This window comes from Mustela nivalis, assembly GCF_964662115.1.
Source record: "Mustela nivalis genome assembly, chromosome: 8".
NCBI lineage: Eukaryota > Metazoa > Chordata > Mammalia > Carnivora > Mustelidae > Mustela > Mustela nivalis.
The window spans coordinates 14,531,253-14,556,674 of record NC_139027.1 but is presented as its reverse complement, the minus strand read 5'-3'; the positions used below and the strand labels follow the sequence as shown (position 1 = coordinate 14,556,674).

The window sequence follows — 25,422 nt, the reverse complement described above, 5'->3', positions numbered from 1 at the left end:
GTTTTTCAGGTTTAATGAAATGATATTATGGTTTATTTTAACATTAATTTCTTTTCCATCAGTTTGGGAGTTTGGATCAAAAATTAGCCCTCGCTACTCGTATCCGGGGTCATGTTCTGCCTTTAGCCTTGCAGATGTATGGCTGTCGTGTTATTCAGAAAGCATTAGAGTCTATTTCATCTGACCAGCAGGTAATTGTAAGTTAAAACAAAATTTTTGTATTTTATTTTGGTTTTTAAATTCTTACTTTATAATCTTGGAGTAAAAATTAAATATTTCCACAATTAGAATAAAATACTTTAAAAAAATCTGTCTCAAACAGTACATTATTGTTACCCAGTAGATCTTTGATCTGTCCTTTATTTGCTTCATCTTTTCATCTTTAAGTGAAGATACTTCAGTGCCTCCTGTGTGGTAAGCAGAATACTGTATGATGGGTATTTTTGCTATACTTGCTTATTTGATTTTCTGTAGTACTAGGAATACTGTTCACTATTTCCAAAGTGTACTTGGATTGTACTTAGTTCTACCATAAGAATAAAAAAATGTTTCATTGAGTAGAGTGCTCTTTATTTTTAAGTTTTCTTTTAATTCCAGTTAACATACAACTGTGGAGCACTTCACAGATTTGAGTGTCATCTGTATACAGGCGCCGTGCTAATCTCTGTACCATTCCCGTTTTAGTATATATGCTTCGGAAATGAGCACAAGGATAAAAAAAAAAATTGAAAACCAATTGCAGTCTTATATGCCACTTAAAAATTACATAAATAAATAAAGTTCTTAAAAATTTCATTTAAAAAGTTATTTAAAAATTCAGTAGGAAAAGTACCTAAGAATTTTATTAACAAGAGTCACAGTTTTTAAGGTAAAGAGGGAAGAGAACACATACAAATTAAATTGGAGGGGAGGTTGGGTGGCTCAGTGGGTTGGGCCGCTGCCTTCGGCTCAGGTCATGACCTCAGGGTCCTGGGATCGAGTCCCACATTGGGCTCTCTGCTCGGCGGGGAGCCTGCTTCCTCCTCTCTCTCTCTGCCTACTTGTGATCTCTCTCTGTCAAATAGATAAATAAAATCTTTTAAAAATAAATAAATAAATAAATTAATTAAATGGGAATATACTGTATTCTTGATGAAAAAAGTCTATTAAGATTTTATTTTAAATTTTAAAAAGATTAATGTGAATTCCCATCATGTGCTCATGGGAATTATAACTGATCAGAATAGACAGGAATATATTAATAGGATGAGGATAAATGCTCATCTGCTAGATTTTTAAATTGTGAAGCATTATCACTAGTGTGGTTCTTGTAGGAGATTAGGCAAACTTTAGAAATGGAATTCATAACCCCAAATAGATACCATTATAAATAAAATGTGTGTGTGTATAAAACTAGTTTATGTAATACAGTAAACTTAGAGTAAAGGAAATAATTATTTCTTAAAGGGCATTGGTAATTAGTATATTTGGGAAGAGATTACATTTGATTCTCCACCCATATATATTATTATATAATAAATTCCAGAATTAAAAACAGTAATAACGCATACATGGATATGTGTGTGTATGTGTAAAAATTAGTGAGAAAATAGTATTACTTCGTGGAGGAAATCCTGAGTTCTAGAGTAATTGAAGATACATCACAATGGAAAAGATCAACAAATTTTAATTATTGTAGATGCTTACATAACTGCTCTACCATAAGTCTCAAGCTCATTTAGATACTTTAAAGAATGAGATCTTGGGCATCTGCGTGGCTCAGTTGGTTAAGCGTCTGCCTTCGACTTGGATCATGATCTCAGGGTCCCGAGATTGAGTCCTGAATCTGGCTCCCTACTCTGGGAAATCTGCTTTTCCCTCTACCCTTCCTTTGCTCATGATCTCTGTGTGTCTCTCTCTTTCTTTCTCTCTTTCAAATGGATAAATCAAATCTTAAAAAAGAATGAGATCTTGCCACTAGAAATAACATGAATGGGTCTAGAAGGCATCATACTACGTGAAATAAGTCAGAGGAAGGACAGATTCCTTTGATTTCACTTACAGCATGGAATCTGGTAAACAGAACTAACAATAAACTCTTAAATACAGGGAACAGACTCTTGGTTCCCAGAGTGGTGGTAGGTGGCAAGTGGGGGAAGCAATAGGTGAAGGGGGGAGTAAGAGGTATAAACTTTCAGTTAAAAAATTTAAAAATAAAAGATAAAAAAAAAAGTCATGGAAATGAAAAGTACAGTGTAGGGAATATAATCAGTAATGTAATGGTGTTTCATGGTGACTGTATCTTTTGTGGTAAGCAGTGTGTAGGGTGTATAATTGTTGAATCAGGTGTTGCACACCTGAAACTAATATAACATTGTATGTCGATTATACTTCAGTAATAAAGATATCTTTAATGTCTTTAATATTTGAAAATATAAGTCAGTGAGAATAAGCCTTATGTGCACCTGTTAATGTATTCTTTGGAGACTTTAGAATATTTTATTTTGTTACTTAGTTTATAGCTAAATATCTGTGTTATGTCATAGCTTAACAGAATTCCTGTAGAGTTACGTCAGTATGTAGTTGAGAGTTCTTTGGGTGAGACTTTAAAGTGATAACTCTATACACTGTTTGTACTCCATTTCTTCACAGCACTGTTTCCTGTTGGCACTAGTAAGGGATACTGGTTATCATGTGGCTGCCTGTGTTTTTCTCTAAGGATTAAATGTTTATTTAATAAACGCTTATAGGGCGCCTGGGTGGCTCAGTGGGTTAAGCCACTGCCTTCGGCTCAGGTCATGATCTCAGGGTCCTGGGATCGAGTCCCGCATCAGGCTCTCTGCTCCACAGGGAGCCTGCTTCCTCCTCTCTCTCTCTGCCTGCCTCTCTGCCTACTTGTGATCTCTCTCTGTCAAATAAAAAAATAAAATCTTTAAAAAAAATAAAAATAAAAATAAAAAAAATAAAATAAAATAAACGCTTATAATTTTATCTTAAAAAATGAGGATCACTCGCTGGAAGAAAATGCAGTTAGTCAATAAACCTTACTGTAAATAAGCTTAACCTTACTGGTAAGCAAAGAAACAAATGAAGGAAGTTATTTTTGCCAGTTAAATTTAAAAAATCTAAAATTTCTCTAGAATTCATTTCCAGAGAGAGACCTAGGTGGCTCAGTCAGTTAAATGTGTCCAACTCTTGATTTCACTGAGGTCATGATCTCAGGGTTGTGAGATCAAGCTCCACGTCGCTCCCTCACTGTCTGCCCCTCCCTCTGCTTGCATGTATTCTAAGTAATTTTTTTTTTTAATTAAGAAATTATTTTTGAGGGAAGGGGGTTTCTAAGTAGAGAAAAAGTATAGAATTCTGAATTATATATATTGTTAGCTGAGAAAGATGATATAGAAGGTATATACAGTGAAGAGAATTGTTTAAATATGGCAGATTTAACATCACTAGCTTATTTTTCAGGAAGTGTCATTTACATTACAGTCCTGTAAAATGTTTTGATCTCACCATCAATGACTTGGACAGGGGCAGATTTTAAACTTTGATACCTAAAAAACTGCAAAGAAATTTTGAGTATACTTTTGTACTCTATATTGTTAATCCTGATATCTTTCCTGATGAGGTAATTTTGTAAATGTCATCTTCTTTTTGCAGAGTGAAATGGTAAAGGAGCTAGATGGTCATGTTCTCAAATGTGTGAAAGATCAGAATGGAAACCATGTTGTGCAAAAATGTATTGAATGTGTTCAGCCACAGTCACTACAGTTCATCATTGATGCTTTCAAAGGACAAGTAAGATTGATTTTTGCTTGCTAATCAAGGCATTCTTTTAGAATTTGAATGTTCAACATATTTCTCATAAGTCACAAGATTACAAACATATAAGACGAAACAGTAAATGTACAGTGATTTCTGCCTCTTTCATAGAGTGCATCAGTTACCTTCATTTTTTTTGAAGCTGAAAACTATAGAAATAGTTTAGGATTCCAGCTCTTCAAATTATAAACCCAACAGTGTTTTCCAAATTTTTAGGGAGAAGGAAAGGAAGGAAGACTTCAGATCCTTTAGTAAGACACAGAAAATAAATACCAATAAGTAACTAATACATAGTAATAAATAGCAGCTCTTAGGATTCCAGCTCTTCAAATTATAAACCCAACAGTGTTTTCCAAATTTTTAGGGAGAAGGAAAGGAAGGAAGACTTCAGATCCTTTAGTAAGACACAGAAAATAAATACCAATAAGTAACTAATACATAGTAATAAATAGCAGCTAATTATATCATGACTACCCTCACCTTGTAGTCTATATTCGTTATTACATGCCCTTCATCTTCTGGTTTGGTACCTTTTGTTCAAAATGTCCGTTAGCTCCTGAGGTGCCTGGGTGGCTGTCAGTTAAGCATCCTACTCTTAGTTTCAGCTCAGGTCATGATCTTGTTGTGGGATTGAGCCCTACATTGGCCTATGCTCAGTGTGGAGTCTACTTCAGATTCTTTCTCCCTGTTCCTCTTATTCTCTCTCTCACACTCTCTCTCTCTCTCTCTCTCTCAAAGAAATAAAATCTTTAAGAAAAAGCTCTCTCTCAAAGAAATAAAATCTTTAAGAAAAAGGGGAGGGCTGGGTGGCTCATTCGGTTAAGGGTCTGCCTTCAGCTCGGGTCATGATCCCAGGATCTTGGGATCGAGCAGCATCAGGCACCTTGCTCAGCACGGAGCCTACTCCTCCCTCTACCTGCTGCTTCCTCTGCTTGTGCTCGCTTTCTGTCTCTCCAACAAATAAAATCTTTTTAAAAAGAGAGAAAAGAGAGTATCTGTTAGCTCCTAAACTGAGCACCCCACTTTCCAGTCTTTACTAACAGGTTGATGGTCATACTGAAGGTGACTCCCCACCCTTCTAGTTTAAATAAATTCTGCATGTCCTCAGGAACCTGTCTGTCTCATAAAACTTTCCAACAATGTCAGATAATGAAAATGCATTTCTTCCGATTGTTTTAAGGTGTTTGTACTTTCAACTCATCCTTATGGCTGCAGAGTGATCCAGCGCATCCTCGAGCACTGTACTGCAGAGCAGACCTTACCTATCTTAGAAGAACTCCACCAACACACAGAGCAGTTGGTGCAGGTATCAGTTCCCTAATAGTCTTAAATGTTTGTGTTTTTGAAAATGGTTCAAAACATAGGCAAATATAATGTATTGCTAAATGTAGAAACACATAGTGAGACAAAAAACCTGGTATATTCTCCTGCATGTATACTGCTGAATTTTTAGAAAAAATAATTAACATCTTTTTAAAGAATAATCATTATTCTTAAGGAAAATAATTTTTAAATTTTGTACTTAGGATCAATATGGCAATTACGTTATTCAGCATGTACTCGAACACGGGCGACCTGAAGACAAAAGCAAAATTGTTTCTGAAATCAGAGGAAAAGTGTTAGCCCTGAGTCAACACAAATTTGCCAGGTATTGCAATATTTTCTGATTCCAAGGGTCAGTTCTTCTAATTCTTCGGCTTTCTTTACTAAACAAAGTAATACATGTAGACCAGCATTAGAATATATCTTTCTTGGGATACCTGGGCGGCTCAGTGAGTTAAGCGTCTGCCTTTGCCTTGGGTGTCCTGGGATGGAGCCTTACATCAGGTTCCTTGTTCAGCAGCAGGCCTACTTCTCCCTCTGCCTGCCGCTCCCCCTGCTTGTGCTCTCTCTCTCTGACAAATAAATCTTGAAATAAAATTTTAAAAATAAAAATAAAGTAAAAAACTTAAAAAAACATAATCTTTATTTTAGGAGAGGGGGAAAAGCACATACCGAATGTTGCTTTTATTCTCACATGACAAATTTGTTTGCCCACAAATAATCCATTTTTAAAGTCTCTATTCAGAAAATGATTTGTCTCCCCAAACCTATAAGTGCAAATTGCTTAGTGCATGTTAATGAAAAATCTCAGACCTTACTGATGACCTGGATTCCTCTTTTTTAAATTATCATTATTTTAAGAGGCATATAATTAAACGTGTGGGTATCCAGAATGGGTTCTTCTATGATACTAATTTCTGTTTTAAAAGTAAAGGATAAGAGAATTACAAGGGAATATTATCTTGACTTACGTCTTCCGATGTGTTGAGCAAATTCTTTCAAAACAAGGATATTTCGCTGAAAGAAAAAAGTAACAAAATACAGGGTGCCTAAGTGGTGCAATTAGTTAAGCATCCAACTCTTGGTTTTGGCTAAGGTTATGATCTCAGGGTCAAGATTGAGCCTGGAGTTAGTCTCTGTATTTAGCCAGGAATCCAGTTGGGTTTTTTTCTCCCTCTGTTTCTGCCCCTCCTGCCCCTGCAGGCATGTGCACCTTCCGGCTCTCAAATAAATAACTCTTCAAAGAAAAAAGTAAGACTGGGTGGCTCAGTCTAGGTGTCTTCCTTTGGCTCAGATCGTGATCCTGGGGTCCTGGGATCCAGCTCTGTGTCAGGCCCTCTGCTCAGTGGGGAGTCTGCCTCTCCCTCCCCTCCTGCTTCTCCTCCCCACTCTTCTCCACCGCCCCTCGCTTCCTCTCAAATACGTAAATCTTTTAAATAACTTTCTGTGTATATACTTAATTTTCAGCAATGTAGTAGAAAAGTGTGTTACTCATGCCTCCCGGGCCGAGAGAGCTTTACTGATTGACGAAGTTTGCTGCCAGAATGATGGTCCTCACAGTGCCTTATACACCATGATGAAGGACCAGTATGCCAATTATGTGGTTCAGAAGATGATTGATATGGCTGAACCTGCTCAGAGAAAGATAATCATGCATAAGGTAATACAGTTTATAGCACTTAAAATAGATGATTCGTTTGTGTGACTCAAGGCTACAATTTTAGCTTATTTCCTCTTCTGTTATAACTGGAGGGGGAAAAAAAATCAGTGGATAACCTTTGAAAAATGTAGGTATGGTGTACCATTTTCATTAAATCCCTAAAGGAGTCTCAATAAAATTGCATTCATTCTTATCTTTTTACCTGTCTTTAGCATTGCCCATCCCTGTTTTATTTAAATATATTTGGTTTGCTATAATACATGGGTTGAACATTAATTTTAAAATCTAATTAGGTTTTCTCACTAACCTAATACATTTTCCTAAAGAGAGAATTTATTTTGATTGGATTTTTTTTTTTTAAACAAGCTAGTTTCTCCCTAGAATCTAATAATTCTTATATAATGCATTGATTTCCATGGGAAAAGTGCTAAAAAGAATCTGGACGAAATGCTACATACTGAAATCTTTTTCTAAATCAATTCATTTAAGAAACAGGTGCCTAGGGGCGCCTGGGTGGCTCAGTGGGTTAAAGTCCCTGCCTTCGGCTCAGGTCATGATCCCGGGGTCCTGGGATTGAGCCCCGCATTGGGCTTTCTGCTCCACGGGGAATCTGCTTCCCCCTCTTCCTACATGTGATATCTCTCTCTCTGCCTACATGTGATATCTCTCTCTCTCTCACTCTCTGTCAAATAAATAATTCTTAAAGAAAAGAAGAGAAACAGGTACCTGTTGGCTTGGTTCAGATAAATGTCTGCCTTCAGGGGCGCCTGGGTGGCTCAGTGGGTTGAAGCCTCTGCCTTGGCTCGGGTCATGACCCCAGGGTCCTGGGATCGAGCCCCGCATTGGGCGCTCTGCTTGGCGGGGAGCCTGCTTCCCTTCCTCTCTCTCTGCTTGCCTCTCTGCCTGCTTGTGATCTCTGTCAAATAAATAAATAAAATCTTTTAAAAAAAATAAAAATAAAAAAATAAATGTCTGCCTTCAGCCCAGGTCATGATCTGGGACGAGTCGCACATCAGGCTCCCTGCTCATGCCCTGGCTTTCTCTCTCTCTTTCAGATACATTGATAACATCTTCCAAAAAAAAAAATACAGGACATATAACTTATTAGGACCTCTTGTCATATAAAGAGAAATATAAGATCATAAGTTTTTTGCCTTTTTAAAAAAGTAATACTTCTGCTTAAAAATACATACTTGTTCAGTCGTATTTTTAAGAACTAACTACATTATTTAACCAATACCATATTTATGACATTTGGATTGTTTCTAGTTTTATAACTATCATAAGCAGTGCTGTATATAAATGTCTTTGCATAACCATCTGTTTTTGTGGGATGAATTCTTAGGTGTGGAATTGCTGATGCAAAGTATATGAGCATGTTACATGTTGATAGATATTGCCAGGTTGCACTCAAAGAATCTGTACACGTTTGCACGTCTACCAGTGTATAAGAATGCTTGTGTTGTCATGATCTCATCAGTACCAGTTACTGTTCCTTAGAAAATTTTTGCCAGTGTGGGCACCTGGGTGGCTCAGTCGGTTAAGCATCTGTCTTCAGCTCAGGCCATGATCCCAGGGTCCGGGGATCGAGCCCCATGTAGGGCTCCCTACTTAGCGGGGAACTTGTCTCTCTTTTCCCTCTGTCCCTCCCCTGATTGTGCTCTTTCTCTCCCCCTCTCTCTCTCTCTCAAATAAAATGCGTAAAATATTTAAGAAAAGTTTTTTTGCCAGTCTGTGTAGAAAGATAATGATATGATTCTTTTCATTTGCATTTTAAAAACTATTAGTGAGGTTTTGAACAATTTAAATGTATTAGCCATCACATATCTGATTGCTTATTCATGTCTTTTGCTCCATTTTCTATTGAATTTTTATCCAAGAGACTTGAGCTAGAAAATTCTGTCTTCATCAACTTTAAGAGCTTAATAGTTCACTAGCGATGCTTTCCTGCTGTGTTTAGAGCCCCTCTGCTGTTTGCATTTGTAATAGTGTAGAAGTAGTGGTTTATTTATTCATTGAACAATTGTGAGAGTAGAAGTTTGGAGAGATTGACTAGAATGAACTGCCTTTGCAAACAATTTTTGTTTAAAGGATTTGAACATTAAAATCCGATTATTCTTCTAAATCACTGAAATTTAGGAGTGCTTTTTTAAGATACCAGAAAATAGGATTTACTAAGGAGATTATTTGTTTTTCAGATTCGACCTCACATTACTACTTTGCGCAAATACACATATGGGAAGCATATACTGGCCAAGTTGGAAAAATATTATTTGAAAAATAGCCCAGATCTAGGGCCTATTGGAGGACCACCAAATGGAATGCTGTGAAGGGAAAAGAGAAAGAAGATGATGTAACCATGTGAAAAGAACGTTTCTTTTGTGAATTATCAAAACACAACTCAACTATGAATCTTCAAAATTTTTTTTAAAGCAAAACTATTTATTGACTTTATTCATCCATTTGTAAATTTTTTAAGGTTCTTGTGTATATTTGGGGGGTGGGGGTGGTGAATTATAAATTATATTCAGCCCTGAGTGGAGACCTATCAGATTGGATTGCTGGCAAAGCACAGAATGCCTGTATATGATGTAACTATCAAAAAAAAAGCTGTCACATATTTTGTAAATTTTTACCTTGTAAAGTCACAAAAATAGTTTTTAAAGGAAAAAGTACAGTATTCTTTTAATAAACTGGCTTGCAGTCTGGTAGGTCTGTGGACCCCATAGCACAACAGGTTTATAGAGATGTATATAGAAATATAGTCCTTAATTTTTTTTGTCCTTCGTGTGAAGCCTTTTATAACCGATTAACAATCAACTGCATAAATATTATTAATATTTTAAAAAAAAAGTTAAGTTGTATTTTGGTAATTCACAAACTATCATGCAAATAAAAAAGCCGGCAAGTAAGATAAGAATTAAATGATTTGAGATGAAAAGAACTTAATATTATTTACAGGATGTGATTTTAATACAAATACTGCCCTAAAACGTCTCTGGCAATGTACAGATGTATTGTATATACTCACATATGTAATTGTTGTAAGAGGTAGAAAAAAAACAAAATCATGGTGACACTTCCATTCAGTTAAATGCACTAATTGAAAAGTTAAGTCCCTTTTTAACTTTTCAGTTTGGTTTGCAATCTGAGAAAGAGTGGAAATTTGTATATTGTTTTTCTTATAGAATACAAGGACATGTTGAGGAAGTGTTGAGCTTTATTTTGCTTTTTCATAGTAGATTTTGAGAAGGTAGGAACCAGATAGAGGTGAAAGGGGCCACTGAAAAGTGAATTCGATAGCTCAACATTTAAGCATGACTACATATTCAGATAGCTTTTTTTGCTTCCTATAAATATATGCATTGTGTGTGTAGTAATAGATGTAAGTTTACACTTTGAAAGCAAATCTTGTTTCAATGTTTATTATAAAAGCCTTGCTAATTTAGTAGTGATGCTTTCCTTGGTTGTACAGGTGTACATTTGTAAACCTTCATGCTGTAAATGGAATTCGTTTTCTCTCTTTGGGAAACCTTTGCATTTTAGTGTACATTTATGTCCCTGCCCTCTTTGACCTGGCATATAGTGTTGTATAATGTAAATTTATTTCTCCAAATTGAGAGTGATTTTTTAAAAATTTTTTATCTTTATATGGTTTCAGAAATATGAACCAGCTTTCTTTTTATTATTGTGGGAAACATTTTCTTTTATAACATAGTTGTTGACTCTGTTAATATGGACATACTAGGATTTGGATCACTTTCAAGAAGTCAGGGTATTGTGCATAACAGAAAGTATTGGACTGAGATATTTGGTTACCATGGAGGCCAATGCTTTTTCCATCTTATTAAATGTGATGTGATTTTTTTTCTTTGTACAGAAGAGTACTGTATTTTTGAATAGCCTATTCCCAAGTAAGAGCAAATCTGTATGATAACATTTTTTTCTCTGGACATAAGACATAACAGTAACATGATGTACATTTACAAGCGGCCTTATGTACATTTCCCAACAATCTTTTTAAGGCAAAATTGTGACCATATGTGTATAATTAAAATCGTTTTTAATCCTTTGCCTATGAAAATATTTTGGAAAAAAAACTTGCTTTGTATATTCAGTTTCTGAAAGATAAAAGAAAGTGCTTTGTATTTTGTTGAAGTCAGTATTTTGTATAAAACCATTTATGTTGACCCACTTCTGTTTAGTGCTGAAAACTAATGAACCATGCTATCTCTTTCAATTGAACATGTAAGGGATTTTTTATTAGAAGTCTGCAGAAGAAAAGCATTCTTCTGAGCACAATATTGAATAAAAAGGTTTTATCATTTAGCTGTTCATATCATGAGCCTAAAAATAATGGCATAAAGTTTGGGGTGCCAGGCATACTTTTTCATGTTTGATGTTGAGTTATTCTAATTTTCTAACCCAACATTCCGTGTTGAGTCCATTAAATCCAGCCACTTGTCACTGTCCCCTCTCCTAGTCATACTGGTTCATAGCGTGTCCCGGTCACAGTGGCAATGCTTTCCCCCCACATGTAAAGCTGCTCTCTCCCACCCCATCCTACTTTGTTTTGCTAGCCGCAGAGTGTCTTGGCCCCGTGTTGAAATTTGTTCCCAGTATCAACTCATGATTGTGAGCTGATACCCAAGTTGTTCTTGCTGGAGATTGGTAAGTGACTTTGCTGGATTTGCATAGTTGAATTCCTGGTTTTCCTTTTTCCTACCCTCTATTGGCACGGGCAGTTACCGCTGCAAATTTAGAAAGCCCTAGGGGATGGCTGGGAGATGGAACCTTCTTAGGGTTTTGCTGTTTCCGTGTATCCCAGTGTTGACACCCCAAACTTCCCAATACTTTGGGGCCTATTCTAGAAGAGTGTCTATTACTGTAGAAATTTTATGGTCTGCCATTTTGGTGCCCACCTCTCTGATTCCATTGTAAGTTGGCTTGGAGTTTGCTAAAATCGGAACATCACATTTCAGAATAAAGAAACTTTAATTGGGCAGAACCACTTAGACTTTACTCTTGAGTGTCTCCTTTTGATATGGATTGTTTCTGGACCAGTTTGTCTAAGTCCTGGCTCTTCTTGGTTCATATGAAATAATGTTATCTTCACTTTGTATATTATGTATAAATTAGAAAATGAAAAATGTGTGAATAACATTGTATGAAATAAACCTGGTCTTGTGTTTTTCTCTAGATAAAACACCCTTCTGTACCTCAATTATAATTGAGATTGCCCATTCAAGTTTACTCTGATTTAAGGAAAGGCAAGTATTTTTATCACATGGATGCAAATCTGGGGCTACTGATTACTCTGATGGTATTTCTATCTTTTGATTAGTATTTAGGATCTCTTGTCTAATTACATAGAGTGATTACACACTTCATAGGATGAAACTTTTAGCCTGTTTCCTTGATAAAATGATACTCAAGGTTGTTTTGAGGATTAAATTAAATCACTTACCTTTACCTATAGGTGTTTGTTTCCTTTCCACACGAACTTCGAGAGACTGTTGTCTAAAGGAAAAAACAGTTTGGGTTCAGGCTTGGATTTGAAGTTTACCTTGCGACTTACTTTGTGACCTTGGGTGTGTTAACTCAGCCTCAGTGTCACCCCCGGTACCATGGATGAGTACTATTTAGGTCATTGATTTTAAGAGTTGAGAGTATCTTAAAAAGATACGTAGAACATAGAATGCTAATATATAGAATGCTAACACTATTTCTGTTCTCCTCTCCCTTCTATAGCTATTCAGTTTTAGGTTTTTTAAAGATTTCATTTATTTGACAGAGATCAAGTAGGCAGAGAGAGCAGGGGAAGCAGACCCCCTGCTGAGCAGAGACATCCTCCCCACCCCCACCCCCCATGCGGGGCTTGATCCCAGGACAGGCAGAGGCTTAACCCACTGAGCCACCCAGGTGCCCTGCTATTCATTTTGTTTTAAACCATACAGATAATTTGATATAATCCAAAGTAGAGATCGACATAAAACTACAAGCATTTGGGGCGCCTGGGTGGCTCAGTGGTTTAGGCCTCTGCCTTTGGCTCGGGTCATGATCTCAGGGTCCTAGGATTGAGCCCCACGTCGGGCTCTCTGCTCAGCGGGGAGCCTGCTTCCTCCCTCCCCCCCCCCCACGCCGCCTCTCCGCCTACTTGTGATCTCTCGCTGTCTATCAAATAAATAAAAATCTTTAAAAAAAAAAAAAAACAGTATGTGCATTTTCATCATACACATTTTTAATTTTATGCCAGTTTTAATTTCATCTTGTTTTGTTTCTGTTCTAAGCTGAAAGCAACCCTTCACATCTTAGAGATGAAATTAAGGGACCCTAGAAAAAGTAAATATACATCGTCCCATCCTAGATTACTAACCTAAGAAAGTCAAGTTTCCTAAGGTTACCTGGATAGTAGTAGTTTTTTTTTTTTTAAAGATTTTATTTATTTATTTGACAGACAGAGATCACAAGTAGGCAGAGAGGCAGGCAGAGAGAGAGAGAGAGAGAGAGGGAAGCAGGCTTCCTGCAGAGCAGGGAGCCCGATGTGGGGCTCGATCCCAGGACCCTGAGATCATGACCCGAGCCGAAGGCAGCGGCTTAACCCGCTGAGCCACCCAGGCGCCCCGATAGTAGTAGTTTTAAGCGCCCTCCTGACTGATTTCCCAGGAAGGTTGTGGTTGGCGGTGGGCCAGGGGGAGGGCAAAGAATCCCCAGGGGAGCAGTGTTCACTGTCTACCTTACTGGCTGGCTTTCCAGGTCCGATTTAACATCTGATGGGATTTGAATGCTCCAGACAGGGAACGACTGAACACAGGTGAGAAGCAGGGAGCACTGTGGCAATGGGTGCTCGCCTCCAGGAGGCTGCCGTGCGCAAGAGCGCCCAGCTCCGTTGTGTGATCCCGGCCTGCTAGGCCTCAGGGTTACCCATCCGTAAAGTTGGAACACTGTCCGCTACTGGAGTGGCTCAGCCGATTAAGCCTCTGCCCTCGGCTCATGTCATACTCCCAGAGCCCTTGGATGAGTCCCACATCAAGTCCTATGTTGGGCTCCCTGCTCAGTGGGGGGTCTGCTTCCTCTGCCTCTGCCCTTCCCGATGCTCACGCACTCATGCTTTCTCTCTCTCAAAATATTAAAAAGTCAGAATACTCGGCTGCACACAGAACCTTAGGTCTGAGTGTTTGGTACTAAGAACCTAAGAGACCTACAGACAAATCCTACAGAAGGCTCACAGTTTGGTAACATTTTTATTTAACTTCATTACCTCCATATCCTGTAGATAGTTTCTCATTTCTTCAGTGTTTCAGTCACAGAACTTTTTTTTTTTCTCTAAATATTCACCAGGAATTTAAATCAAATGAAATGGGCCTGTAGTTTGAAGAAAAAATGGCTAGGTTGAGCTTAATTCAAGTTTTCTTGGACATCAGTCTTACGGTTCAGAATCAGGACTCTGGGATCAGCCGAGATTCCAAACCTTTAGCTTTACATCATTAGGTAAATGGTTTCAACTTTTAAGCCTTCCTCTCTTCATGTGTAGGCACGGGAAATGAGACCTACCTACTAGAATTGCAAATTGCAAGGATTAAATGAGATATGTGGTGAGTGACTTCTGTTACAGTGAGTTAACAAAAGGTTGGGAGAGGGGTTTTAATTTGCCTACATGCAGCCTCAAAACAGGGAGATTGGAGCTCATTCATGTTGCATATGAGCCGATAAATCTCAAGTCGGTAGGAAAATAAAGATATGATTAAGGAATTTAACAGCATTTTAGTTATTGGTACATTTAATCTTTTGGGGGGGCGGGTACTAATACAAGTAATAGCTTTGCCCTGATGGCTGCCAGGATGTGAATAGGGAGTTGCCCGATGTCCGGGAGCAGTGGAGTGACCTGTCTGCGTGGTGGGCAAAGCCTGGAAGTAGCAAGAATCTGGAGGGAGGGCAAGGTTGGCCCTGCAGATGACACGTCCGCATCGTGACGTCCAAGCCGGTCTCACCTCAGTCTCTCCCCAGGTCTTTCATGGGAAGAAGCCCTGAGAAGTTGGGTCTCAGCTCCTGGTGGGTCCGTCTTACACCAAGGGTCAGGGGGGAAGCATGGGGATCACCCTGGAGGAGAGGAGGGATGTTGGGGAGCCTTCCCTGCCCCCACTTTGAAAAACAGTTCTGACATCACCCGGGACACATTCTATTGAGTAGAATGCAGTAGGTTTCACCGAAGAGAATTAGAAAAGAAGGCCAAAAATACACCTTTCTAGTAGTAGAAATACTACTAGAAATATATCTTAGAAATGTTTGAAATACATTTCCTTATAACTCCTAGGTTAGAGATAATCTCATCTGGAATAAACCATTTGGGCCAACTTCAAAATGAGTAGCCGTGCTGTGTATCAAAGCTTGGGGTATCAAAGGCTACTCAGAGAAAAACATCTCTGCAAGAAAGTCTGAAGATAATTTAAGAAGCTAGTAAGAGGGGGACGGACGCCTGGGTGGCTCAGTTGGTTGGACGACTGCTTTCGGCTCAGGTCATGATCCCGGAGTCCCCCGGATCGAGTCCCGCATCGAGTCCCGCATCGGGCTCCCAGCTCCATGGGGAGTCTGCTTCTCCCTTGCTCATGCTCTCTCTCACATAAATAAACAAAATCTTAAAAAAAAAAAAAAAAGCTAGTAAGGGGTGCCTGGATGGCACAGTCAGGTGAGTGGCTGACTCCTGGTTTCTGCTTGGGTCATGATCTCAAGGTTGTAAGAGCAAACAACGCCGAGGCTGGGGCCCGCATGCTCAGCACAGAATCCCCTTCAGATTCCTTCATCTTCTGCCCCTCCCCCTCCCTAAAACAAATCTTTTTTAAAAAGGTAGTAAAAAATTACAAAAGAAATAGAAAGGATTAATAATAAACTCCACAAAAAAGGAATGGGTTTGACTGGTTAAAAAGAAAAATGAGACATACTCTTGGCAAATCAGAATTTTAAAAAATAGGTGAAAGACACAAATGGGATTTATGAAATTGCAAGTTTTTTTTTAAATTATAGAACATTATATAAAAAGTCTCCCTATAAGGGCGCCTGGGTGGCTCAGTCAAGTGTCTGACTCGATTTTGGCTCAAGTCATGATCTCGGGGTGGGGACACTGAGCCCCGCACTGAGCTCTGTGCCCAGCAGGGAGTCTGCTTAGGATTCAGTCCCTCCCTCCGCCTCTCCCCCTATTCAATCTCCCTCTCAAATCTTTTTTTTTTTTTAAGATTTATTTATTTCACAGATCACAAGTAGGCAGAGGCAGGCGCAGAGAGAGGGGGAAGCAGGCTCCCTGCGGAGCAGAGAGTCCGATGCGCGGGACTCAATCCCAGGACCCCGGGATCATGACCCGAGCCAAAGGCAGAGGCTTTGACCCACTGAGCCACCCAGGCATCCATCAAATAAATATTTTAAAAAACAAGTCTAACTATAGATTAAAAATCAAGTTTCCTAGGGAAATATCAAGTTCCAGAATTAAGGAATAATAGAAAACATAAATAGACTAATAACTATAAAAGTAAAAAGCTAGTCAAAAGAATCAAGTTGAAGGTCTCACATTGCTTGATGTCAAAACTTACTACAAACCTACAGTAATAATACTGTAATAATACTAATAGTAATAATACCTACAGTAAAACTGTTTGCGGGGCGCCTGGGTGGCTCAGTGGGTTAAGCCTCTGCCATCGGCTTAGGTCATGATCTCAGGGTCCTGGGATTGAGTCCTGGCATCGGGCTCTCTGCTCAGCGCTGAGCCCACTTCCCGCTCTCTCTCTGCTTGCCTTTGCCTGTGATCTCTCTCTCTCTGTCAAATAAATAAATAAAATCTTAAAAAAAAAAAAACAGTATTTGGATGTTAATGACACATTGTGATCATTTTACAATATATACAAATACTGAATCATGCATGTTATACATCTGAAACTAATACAGTGCTATATTTCAATTATACCTCATTTTTTTATTTAAAAAAAAAGTGTGGTACTAGCACATGTTTATAGCAGCATTGTTCACAATAGCTAAAAGAAACAATCCAAGTGCCCATCAATAGATGAATGAATAAACAAAATGTGGTCCATACATATACTGGAATATTGTTCAGCCTTAAAAAGAAAGGAAGTTTTTTGACACATGCTGTAAGGTGAATAAACTTGACATTATGATATGTGAAACCACAACAAGGCATACTATCTGATTCCCCTTAGATGAGGTTATTTAAAGTAGTTAAAATTATAGAAACAAGAGTGGTTTCGTGTTTAATGGGTATAGAGTTTTAGTTTTGCAAGATGAAAAAGTTCTGGATATCTGCTGTGTAACAATTGAATTACTACTGAACCATACACCTAAAGATGGCTAAGATCGTAAAAAAGGAAAAGGAAGGGAGGGAGGGATAAAAAGAAAAAGAAGGAAAGAAAAGAAAAAAGAAGGTAGTCAAAGATGTATAAGATCAGGAGCCCAGACTGTTTAAGGGATAGGTTGTGTAAATCTTTTTTTTTTTTTTTTTTTTTTTTTTAGGATTTTTATGTATTCATTTGAGACAGGTAGAGAGAAAGAGCATGAACCAGGGGAAGGGGAGAGGGAGAGGGAGAAGCAGACTCCCTGCTGAGCTGGGAGCCCAATGCAGGTTTCAATTCCAGAACCCGGAGACCATGCCTGAGCTGAAGGCCAGTGCGTGACCATCTGACCCACCCAGGTACCTCAAGTTCTGTAAATCTTTAAGGAACATACAATGCCTACCTAGTTTATGTACATTTTACGGAGCATGGAAAACAATGAAAATTTCCCAGGTTATTCTACAAAACTCTAACAACCTTGAAAACAAAACGGAACTAAAGTGCACACAAACCATAAAAGTGGGCCATTTTCATATATCATAGATGCAAGACTTTTAATACGTAAATCAGTCCAATGCGATTGCATTCCTGTATTATGAGATTAAAAGGCAGTCTTAACATTTACCCAATCATTACATTCCTACGTATTTACCCAAATGAGCTGGAAACTTAGGTCTACACAAAACACTGCACACAGACTTTTATAGCAGCTTTAATCATAATTGCCCACTTCAAAGCAAACAAGATGTCCTTCAGTAGGTGAGTGGTTAAGCGAACTGACACATGCAGACGACGGAATATTATTCAGAGATGAAATGACCCATCAAACCGTAGGACAAGGAAGAAGCTTAAATGCATATTGTTCAGCAAAAGAAACCAATCTGAAAAGGCTACATACCATATGATTCCAACTACATGACATTCTGGAAAAGGCAAAACTAGACGGTGAAAAGATCAGGCGTTGCCAAGAGTTGGGAGGAGATAGGAAGAGATCAGAGGGGCAGTCGGGATTTCTGCATGTCTTACCACACTGTGGTTATGTGGCCTGGGGAGAAAACAAACGTCCAAATCAAGGCAGGCCCTTTCCAGTCTCCACAGAGGTCAGTTTTGATCCTGAAATCATGAGCTGGTACCAGAAGCAGTAACAGCAGTAGCTGGAAAGTACAGGACACTTACTAAGTGCCAGGTGTTAAGTGATTTGCATATATTCTCCCATTTCCCCCCAGGACAACTATGTTAGGATGGGACTGGTCTCTCTCTCTCTCTCTCTCTCTCTCTCTATATATATATATATATATATATATATATATACCTCAAGTTCTCTCTCCCTATATTTATATATATATATATATGTGTGTGTGTGTGTGTGTGTGTGTGTATGATTTGATTTATTTATTTGAGAGAAAGAGAGTGAGCAAGAGACAGAGCACAAGCTTGGAGGGGAGGGAGGCAGAGGGAGAAGCCAGCACTCTGGGATCATGACCTGAACTGAAGGCAGACGCTTAATCCACTGAGCCATCCAAGCGTTCCTTCTTTTTATTTGAGAAAGAGAGCTGGGGCGCACCAGTGGGGGGGGGGGGTAGCGGGGGAGAGGGAGAGAGACAACCAGACTCCCTGCTGAGCCGGGAGCCTGATCCCAGGTCTCTGGGATCATGACCTTGAGCCAAAGGCAGCCACTCAGCAGACTGAACCACGCAGGTGCCCCAGTTAGGGACTAGTCTTATACACCTTTTACAGATGGCAAAGCTGAGGCTTAGAGGGCTTGGATGACTTGTCCAGGGAGACAGGGCCAGAGCCAACCCACTTGGAGGCTGTGCAGAGGCTCTCGGAAGTCAGCCTCCCGCAGGGCCCAGGGGCAGCTGATGTGGGGAAACACATGATGCACTCCACGAGTCGTGGCTTTAGCTGGTTGCGGCCCTGAAGGGTTGGGGGTCCTGGCTTACTAGCCCTTTTGATTCTGATTCTGCTAGAAAACCAGAAATCTGGATTCCTATATACAATTTCCTTACAGAAATCTCTCCTTTTTAAAAAAACACTGTGAGGGCAAAACATTTCTCCAAGCCAAATGCCGCCTTGGGGGCTGTTGGTCACCTCTGCCTAATATAGTCCCAGTACCGGGAGGCAGAGACACCTTCTGTCTGTGCGGTGAATGCGCCACGCGCCCGGGTTCCACGCTTGTACCTGCAGCCACAAGCCTTCTGCTGCCTGCCTGCCTGCCTTCCCCTTCAGAGCCCACCTGAGAGTCTCCCCGGGGGCCTTAGAATGCCTCACTTCTCTGCTAGCTCGGTTTACCAGGCCTGCCCCCAAGAGCTAAGTGCTGTGTGTGTGATCTCTCCTGTAATTGTCACAACAATCCGAGTTCGGGAGGCTTCAGCACATTGGTCCAGGTCACAGGGGAGAGGGCTGCGAAGCTGAGGCTCTACCTACCTCTCCCAGACCCCCGTCCTGTCCTCAGCATCACTGACATGCAGGCCTGCTGTGCCCAGGCTAAGCCCTTGACGGTGCTTATCTCATTTAGTCCTACTCCTCTGTGTAGGTACTGGTAGTTCCCCAGTTTTTAGAGGAGCAAATCAAAACACAGAGAGGCTAACTTACTGGCTCAAGGTCACACAGCTGAGGCCCAAGCTAAGAACGTGCTGGAGGAAATTGCATCTTGCTGCTAGCTGAGACGGCAAGGGTGCGTGAGACAGACACGGTGTGCCACTTTCCCCACTCTGAGAACATCAGCCCCTGAGCCTCTTGCCAACAGGGGTCTGAGTCAGGGAAAACCCGGCGGCATCTCAGATGCCCGGTCCCTGGGAAGTAGGGACAGGCTGCCATGGGCCAGAGACAAGCAGCCCCACCCCAGGAAGTGGCTCCAGATGAATCAGTCTGACGGCACCTGGCAGGGTGAGGCTGGCGTTGGCTCACCTGCCTGCCTGCCAAAGAGCTTCCTGTCCAAGCTTCCCACAAAGGCTGCTCCCGAGGTGGAGCTGGGCAGCCCTGCAGCTCTGGACACGTTTTATCAAATGAACGAACAACAGTTCATCTTCCTCCAAAAACAAAAAACAGAACCCCAAAATGCTCAGAGACAAGAGAGTCCTCAGGTCTCCTTAGGGTGGCGGGATAGGCAGCATCAGGTGATAAACACAATCGCCCCCCAGGGGAAGGCTTCAGGGAAGTAACTCTGATTTGGATGTGTGGATGGCAACAGAGAAGCAGCATGTGCAGTTCAGTCCACTTTCAGTGCCCCAGGCACTGGCGGCTTCAAACATCCCTGAGCCCAGGAGTGCAAACAGACCCATGTAAGTTACACAGCTCTGGCTCTCCACGAAAACAAACGTGCAACAACCCCCCCCCCCCCGCGCCTTTCATTCTTCACGGATCCCCCTGGACTCCAGCAGAGCCACCTGCAGACCAGGATGAAGACCTCCTGTGGAGCCCCCCGTAGCATGTCTGCCACCCCGTGAGAGTGGCCCCAGCCATGTGAGCAGAGCAGAGGGACTGCATGGAAACACCCCATCCCTCCAACTTCCTTCTCGTCAAGATTTCTTTTGGGGAAAGGTTGTTAGGGGATGTGAATCAAATCCAGAATTTAATACAGTCCAGGACTGGGGAGCTAGTGGGGTCACCCCACCACCACCCTGGGGACTTATCAGCAGCACCTTCAGAAACATCCTTCTCCCACCTCCCCACACGCAACTGTCCTCCCCACACTCTTCTGGGGCAGGTGCAGAAGGCCAGGTTGACCAGTGTATTGTCAGGGTTAGAGTCCCTGGCGAGGGTAGAAAGTCCAGATAACCATGTCTGAAGAAACGCAGAAGTCGATCCCTCCATCATGCACACAGCTGCGTGGGCAGTCCCAGGCTGGTGTGCTGCTTCGTTGCCTGGGGACCCAAGCTCCTTCTACCTGGGCCTCTGCCATGCGCGGTCTCGGTTCTCAAGTTTACTTCATGTCCAAGATGACTGCTCCAGCTGCATCCATCATATCTGCATCCCAGCCAGGAGGAAGGAAACACAGGGAAGGAGAAGAACCTGTTCTTCCCTTTGACACCTCCCTCAGTGTATGGACACCATCTCTGCTCCTGTCCCACTGGCAAAATCCTCATGGTGCCAAAGATAGTCTTTATTTCTAATGGCCAAGAGGCCTGTTAAAATGTAGGGGTGCTGGGGCGCCTGGGTGGCTCAGTGGGGTAAGCCTCTGCCTTCAGCTCAGGTCATGATCTGAGGGTCCTGGGATCGAGACCCTCATCAGCTCTTTGCTCAGTGGGGACCCTGCCCCCTGCCTGCCTCTCTGCCAACTTGTGATCTCTGTTAAATAAATAAAATATTTTTTAAAAATGTAGGAGTGATTTTACTGAAAAAAAGGGAGAAAAAAACAAATATGGGGAGCAACCAGGAGTGTCTGCCCAAGCAGCCATCAATAAAAGGCTTCAGTAAAACATTTCATAATAATAAGGGTCGGTCAAAATCAAATGACAATGAGATATTTTACTTGCATCAGACTGACAAAATATAAAATGTCCAATAAATGCCAAGTTATATAGAGGATGTGGAAAAACGGGAGCTCTCATAACTGCTGCTCAGTATAAATTGCTATGGACCCTTTTGGAGAATAATTTGGGCAAATTAGAGCAATTCCTAAAAAGCTGAATACAGTTGTATCTAAAACCCAGCTGTATCTACCTTTAGAGAAAGTCTCCCATGCACTCCTGGAGAAAGGTGCAAGAACTGATGGCAACATTGTATATAATACTGAAGAGCTGGAAACAACCAGATGTCCTTGGGTAAACAAACTGTGATATAGGCATCCGATAAATACTAACACAGCAAGGAAGGCAAGCAACCCAGAGGCGCAGGGATTAACACGGGTAATCTCAAAAGGTAAATTGGGATGACTCAGTGGAATCGATAATGTTTCATTTCACACGAAAATAATAAAAAGAAAAGAAAAAAAGACTATGTTAAGATTTGATAAACTGAGTAGTCATTGCATAAGTTTTTATTATGTTATTATTTTGGGAGGTAGGTATTGCAAGTGAGGTGGAGTTTTTTTCGCATTCTTTTTATTGTAAAATATATGTAATGTAAATTTTACCATTAAAAAAAGATTTTATTTATTTGACAGAGACGGGGGCAGGGGGCAACAGCACAATCGGGGGAGTGGCAGGCAGAGGGAGAAGCAAACTTCTCGCTGAGCAGGGAGCCTGACGCAGGACTCCACCCCAGGACCCTGGGATCATGACCCGAGCTGAAGGCACACACTTAATGGACTGAACCACCCAGCTCTCTCTCTATATAGATTGATATATCTGAAATTTAAAAACTGAATAATACTATAGACTTAAAAATTCTCCTACCCTGTCGCCATCCCATATTCCTCCCCTAGAAGAAACATTTTTCCATACATACATAGTCACTGTACATTACACAGGTTTTGTGTTTAAAAAAAAAAATTGTGGCCCTACCATATAAAGATCACTCCTTTTTTTCACCTAAAAATAAGCTTTGAAAAATTTTGCATGTCAGGACTTAAACACCTGCTTTATTTTCAAGACTGTTGTACAGGGATGCCTGGGTGGCTCAGTCCGGTCAGCCTGTGCACTGGGCTCAGGTCCTGATCCCGGAGTCCGCTTCTCCCTCTGCCCCTCCTCCTGCTTGTGCTCTCTCTCTCTCACTCTCTCTCTCTCTCTCTCAAATAAATAAATAAAATATTTTTTTAAAAAATAAAAAGTGTTTAATAGTTTTCCACAGGGTGGGAATACTCACATTTATATCACCTTTCTTTCTTCTTTCTTTCTTTCTGTCTGTCTGTCTTTCTTTCTTTCAGATTTTATTTATTTATTTGACAGGTAGAGATCATAAGTAGGCAGAGAGGCAGCCAGGGAGAGAAAGGAGGAAGCAGGCTCCCTGCTGAGCAGAGAGCCCGATGCGGGGCTCAATCCCAGGACCCTGAGATCATGACCCAAGCCGAAGGCAGAGGCTTTAACCCACTGAGCCACCCAGGCGCCCCTATATCACTTTTCTTTTACTGATGATTAAGACATGCCCGTTGGACCCTGGGGAAAACTCTTGGGGAGAGTAAGCTCACCGAGGCAGAGCTCCCGAGTGGAGAACTAAGAGCATTTTAAGTGTTGATAGATGCCGACTTGCTTGAGGACACCTGTGCCAGTTCAGGTGCCTACTCAGCAAAGGGCAGCCCTGCACCCAGGGTCCCACAGACACCCACGCCCCACCTCTTGTGGTCCGGCCCCTCCCCGCCGGCCGCCCCCTGGGGGCAGCCGTGTGCACCCCGGGAAGAATGAGAGGAATGAGGTGCAGGAGACACTGGCCCTGCCTTCCTGGAACTTTCTTTCTCTTAGTGGGAAAGGGAAGAAACATTTAAGGCAGTTAGGGATTCACCAGGGATGCTACGGAACGTATTTCATAACCCATGTTAGGAACACAGATCAGGATGAGGACCCTGCCTTGGTTCCTCCAGGCAGGAGGCTAGAGGCCCCGGGCCCAGTCAGATATTAACTCTTTAGTTGCTAGATTTATGAAGGTCTTGGAGGGTGTGGGGGTGGGTCCCAAGGTAGGGACCTGATGAGCACAGCGGGGGCGGATGGCTGTATCTGTGCATATGGGCTCATGTCAGCTGCTTTCAAAGAAAAGGCTAGTTTGTTGACATCGGGCTGGAGAAGAAGCAAGCAGGCCAGGGGGCAGCTGGGCCAAGAGCGAGTTCTGACCCTCTACTTCCCTTCTTTCCGTCCATGCCCCCTTGTGGCTTCTCTTTTGGGTCCCTCAGTCTGCCCAGAGAAATCCACCTTGATCTGGGGCAAATGTACTGTCAGAAAGAAACACTAAACTGGTGGTTTTTGAAAAGACCATCAACCTCCCACCCCTCCTTCTCTATTTTATGCAGAGGGAAAAGGAAGATTCCAAACTGACCTATTTTTTCCTCCACATTGGGTTAAAAGGACTAGAGAACTAACTTCAGACCATGGAGCCAGCTCCCAGGAGACACACAGTCTTTCTACTGAAAGGGCTTTTTAACCCACCGGGACTCCCAGAGCTCCCAGAGAGACCCTGCCTGGTGTCATGCTATTGGGTGACCCGTGATACCAAGGCACTCAGGGACCACACATTAGGTCCCCCAAGCCCTGATGAACATCTATCATCCCCATGGCAGACCTGGGGAATCAGACCCCAAAATGGGGAGTTGCCAGGATCACCCAAGGTCTGTCCCTCCAGAACAGGGACAAAAATAGGGCTGAGTGCTGTTCGGAGGGCATCTATCTTTTAGTGCTCTGGCTGGGGAGTGCAGCTGCATGGGTCTGGACGGGCCTGCTGGGAAGGAGGAGAACCCAGCGGCCCACAGCAGATTGTCTCAGCCTACCTGTATAAGCAAGACTCAGGAATGTTTAAATGGCTTAAAGAGAAATACTGGGGACTGCTGAGAGGCCAAGCCACTTCAGAAGCCCTTGTTGGTTCCCAGTTCAGGCCAACGGAGGCCAGCCCTGCCAGCTGCGGGGAGAAGATGGGTGAGGACACGCCATCTTTGATCTGCTGGTCCAGGTACGAAGGTCATTTGGCACCATGACCACCGCCTACTAGATGCCATGCAGGGCCGGCAGGTTCTTCCCCTTTTCTCTCAAGGCCCGTTGCACTACACCCACAGGCCTTCCATAACCTTTTTGCACAGAGGTTCCTGAAGGGTGTTGGACACACTGAGAGGGGCAGCGCCTCTCCCGGAATCACAAAGGATCACAACTCAAGTGGTTCTCCTCAGATCTGAGGAGAAGGTAGTCTTCTACATAAAGACACAGAAAACGTTTTTTTTTTTTTTTCCTTCCCTTTTACAGCCAGTCCTGAGCATGTCCTGCTGTTCAAAGTAAGGCCCCAAGTTTTCAGCACTTTCTGGAGTGCTGCCAGAAGGCGAGGGCATGTGGGAACCTGTCCTTGGGGAAGTGGGGACGCTGGGACCCCTTCCGAAGCCGGACCAGAGGATGGAGGAGGGCTCCATCGGTTTAAGGCCCCTTCACCCCGAGGCGCCGCACAGCCCGAAAATGTTCCCGCCGCCGGGATCTGGGGAGTCTAACGCACCTGGAGAACGCTCGGTGCCCACGCCCAGAGGGCGCTGCAGACTGGCGCTCAAGGTCGGAGACCGACGCCCGCCTCTCCCGCCCCTCTCCCGGACAGCGCCCCACTAAACTGGGTTGGGGCGAAAGGGGGTGCGCCCCGGGCCCCGCCACCCAGGAGCAGCACAGCTGAAACGCCGGGCACAACAGCCTGTGGGGGACCACAGCTCCGCAGGAAGGCGAGGTTCTCCTGTTTCGCGCAGCG

General features: G+C 42.1%; 1 protein-coding gene and 1 long non-coding RNA gene across 17 annotated transcripts in view; one reads left to right on the top strand and one right to left on the bottom strand.

Annotated features, from left to right (window-relative positions):
• The window catches only part of PUM2 (pumilio RNA binding family member 2), a 103,400-nt gene extending 91,410 nt beyond the window's left edge, over window positions 1-11,990 (top strand). For 8 of the 16 annotated variants that reach the window (XM_082744198.1, XM_082744197.1, XM_082744205.1 and 5 more), the window contains 6 exons: window positions 63-191; window positions 3,640-3,777; window positions 4,982-5,107; window positions 5,328-5,449; window positions 6,592-6,784; window positions 8,983-11,990. In XM_082744198.1, coding sequence (XP_082600324.1) covers window positions 63-191; window positions 3,640-3,777; window positions 4,982-5,107; window positions 5,328-5,449; window positions 6,592-6,784; window positions 8,983-9,114 — 840 coding nt within the window. In that variant the 3' untranslated portion in view covers window positions 9,115-11,990. Of the gene's footprint in view, window positions 1-62; window positions 198-3,639; window positions 3,778-4,981; window positions 5,108-5,327; window positions 5,450-6,591; window positions 6,785-8,982 lie in introns of all 16 variants that reach the window. The other 8 variants (XM_082744196.1, XM_082744203.1, XM_082744195.1 and 5 more) reach the window with 1 other exon arrangement.
• An 8,683-nt stretch (window positions 11,991-20,673) lies between these two features.
• LOC309871083 lies at window positions 20,674-25,419 on the bottom strand. Its single transcript, XR_014315020.1, has 2 exons — window positions 25,183-25,419; window positions 20,674-21,087 (listed from the first exon to the last, which is right to left on the bottom strand). It is a non-coding gene; the product is annotated as an uncharacterized lncRNA (long non-coding RNA).
• Window positions 25,420-25,422: the final 3 nt, after the last annotated feature.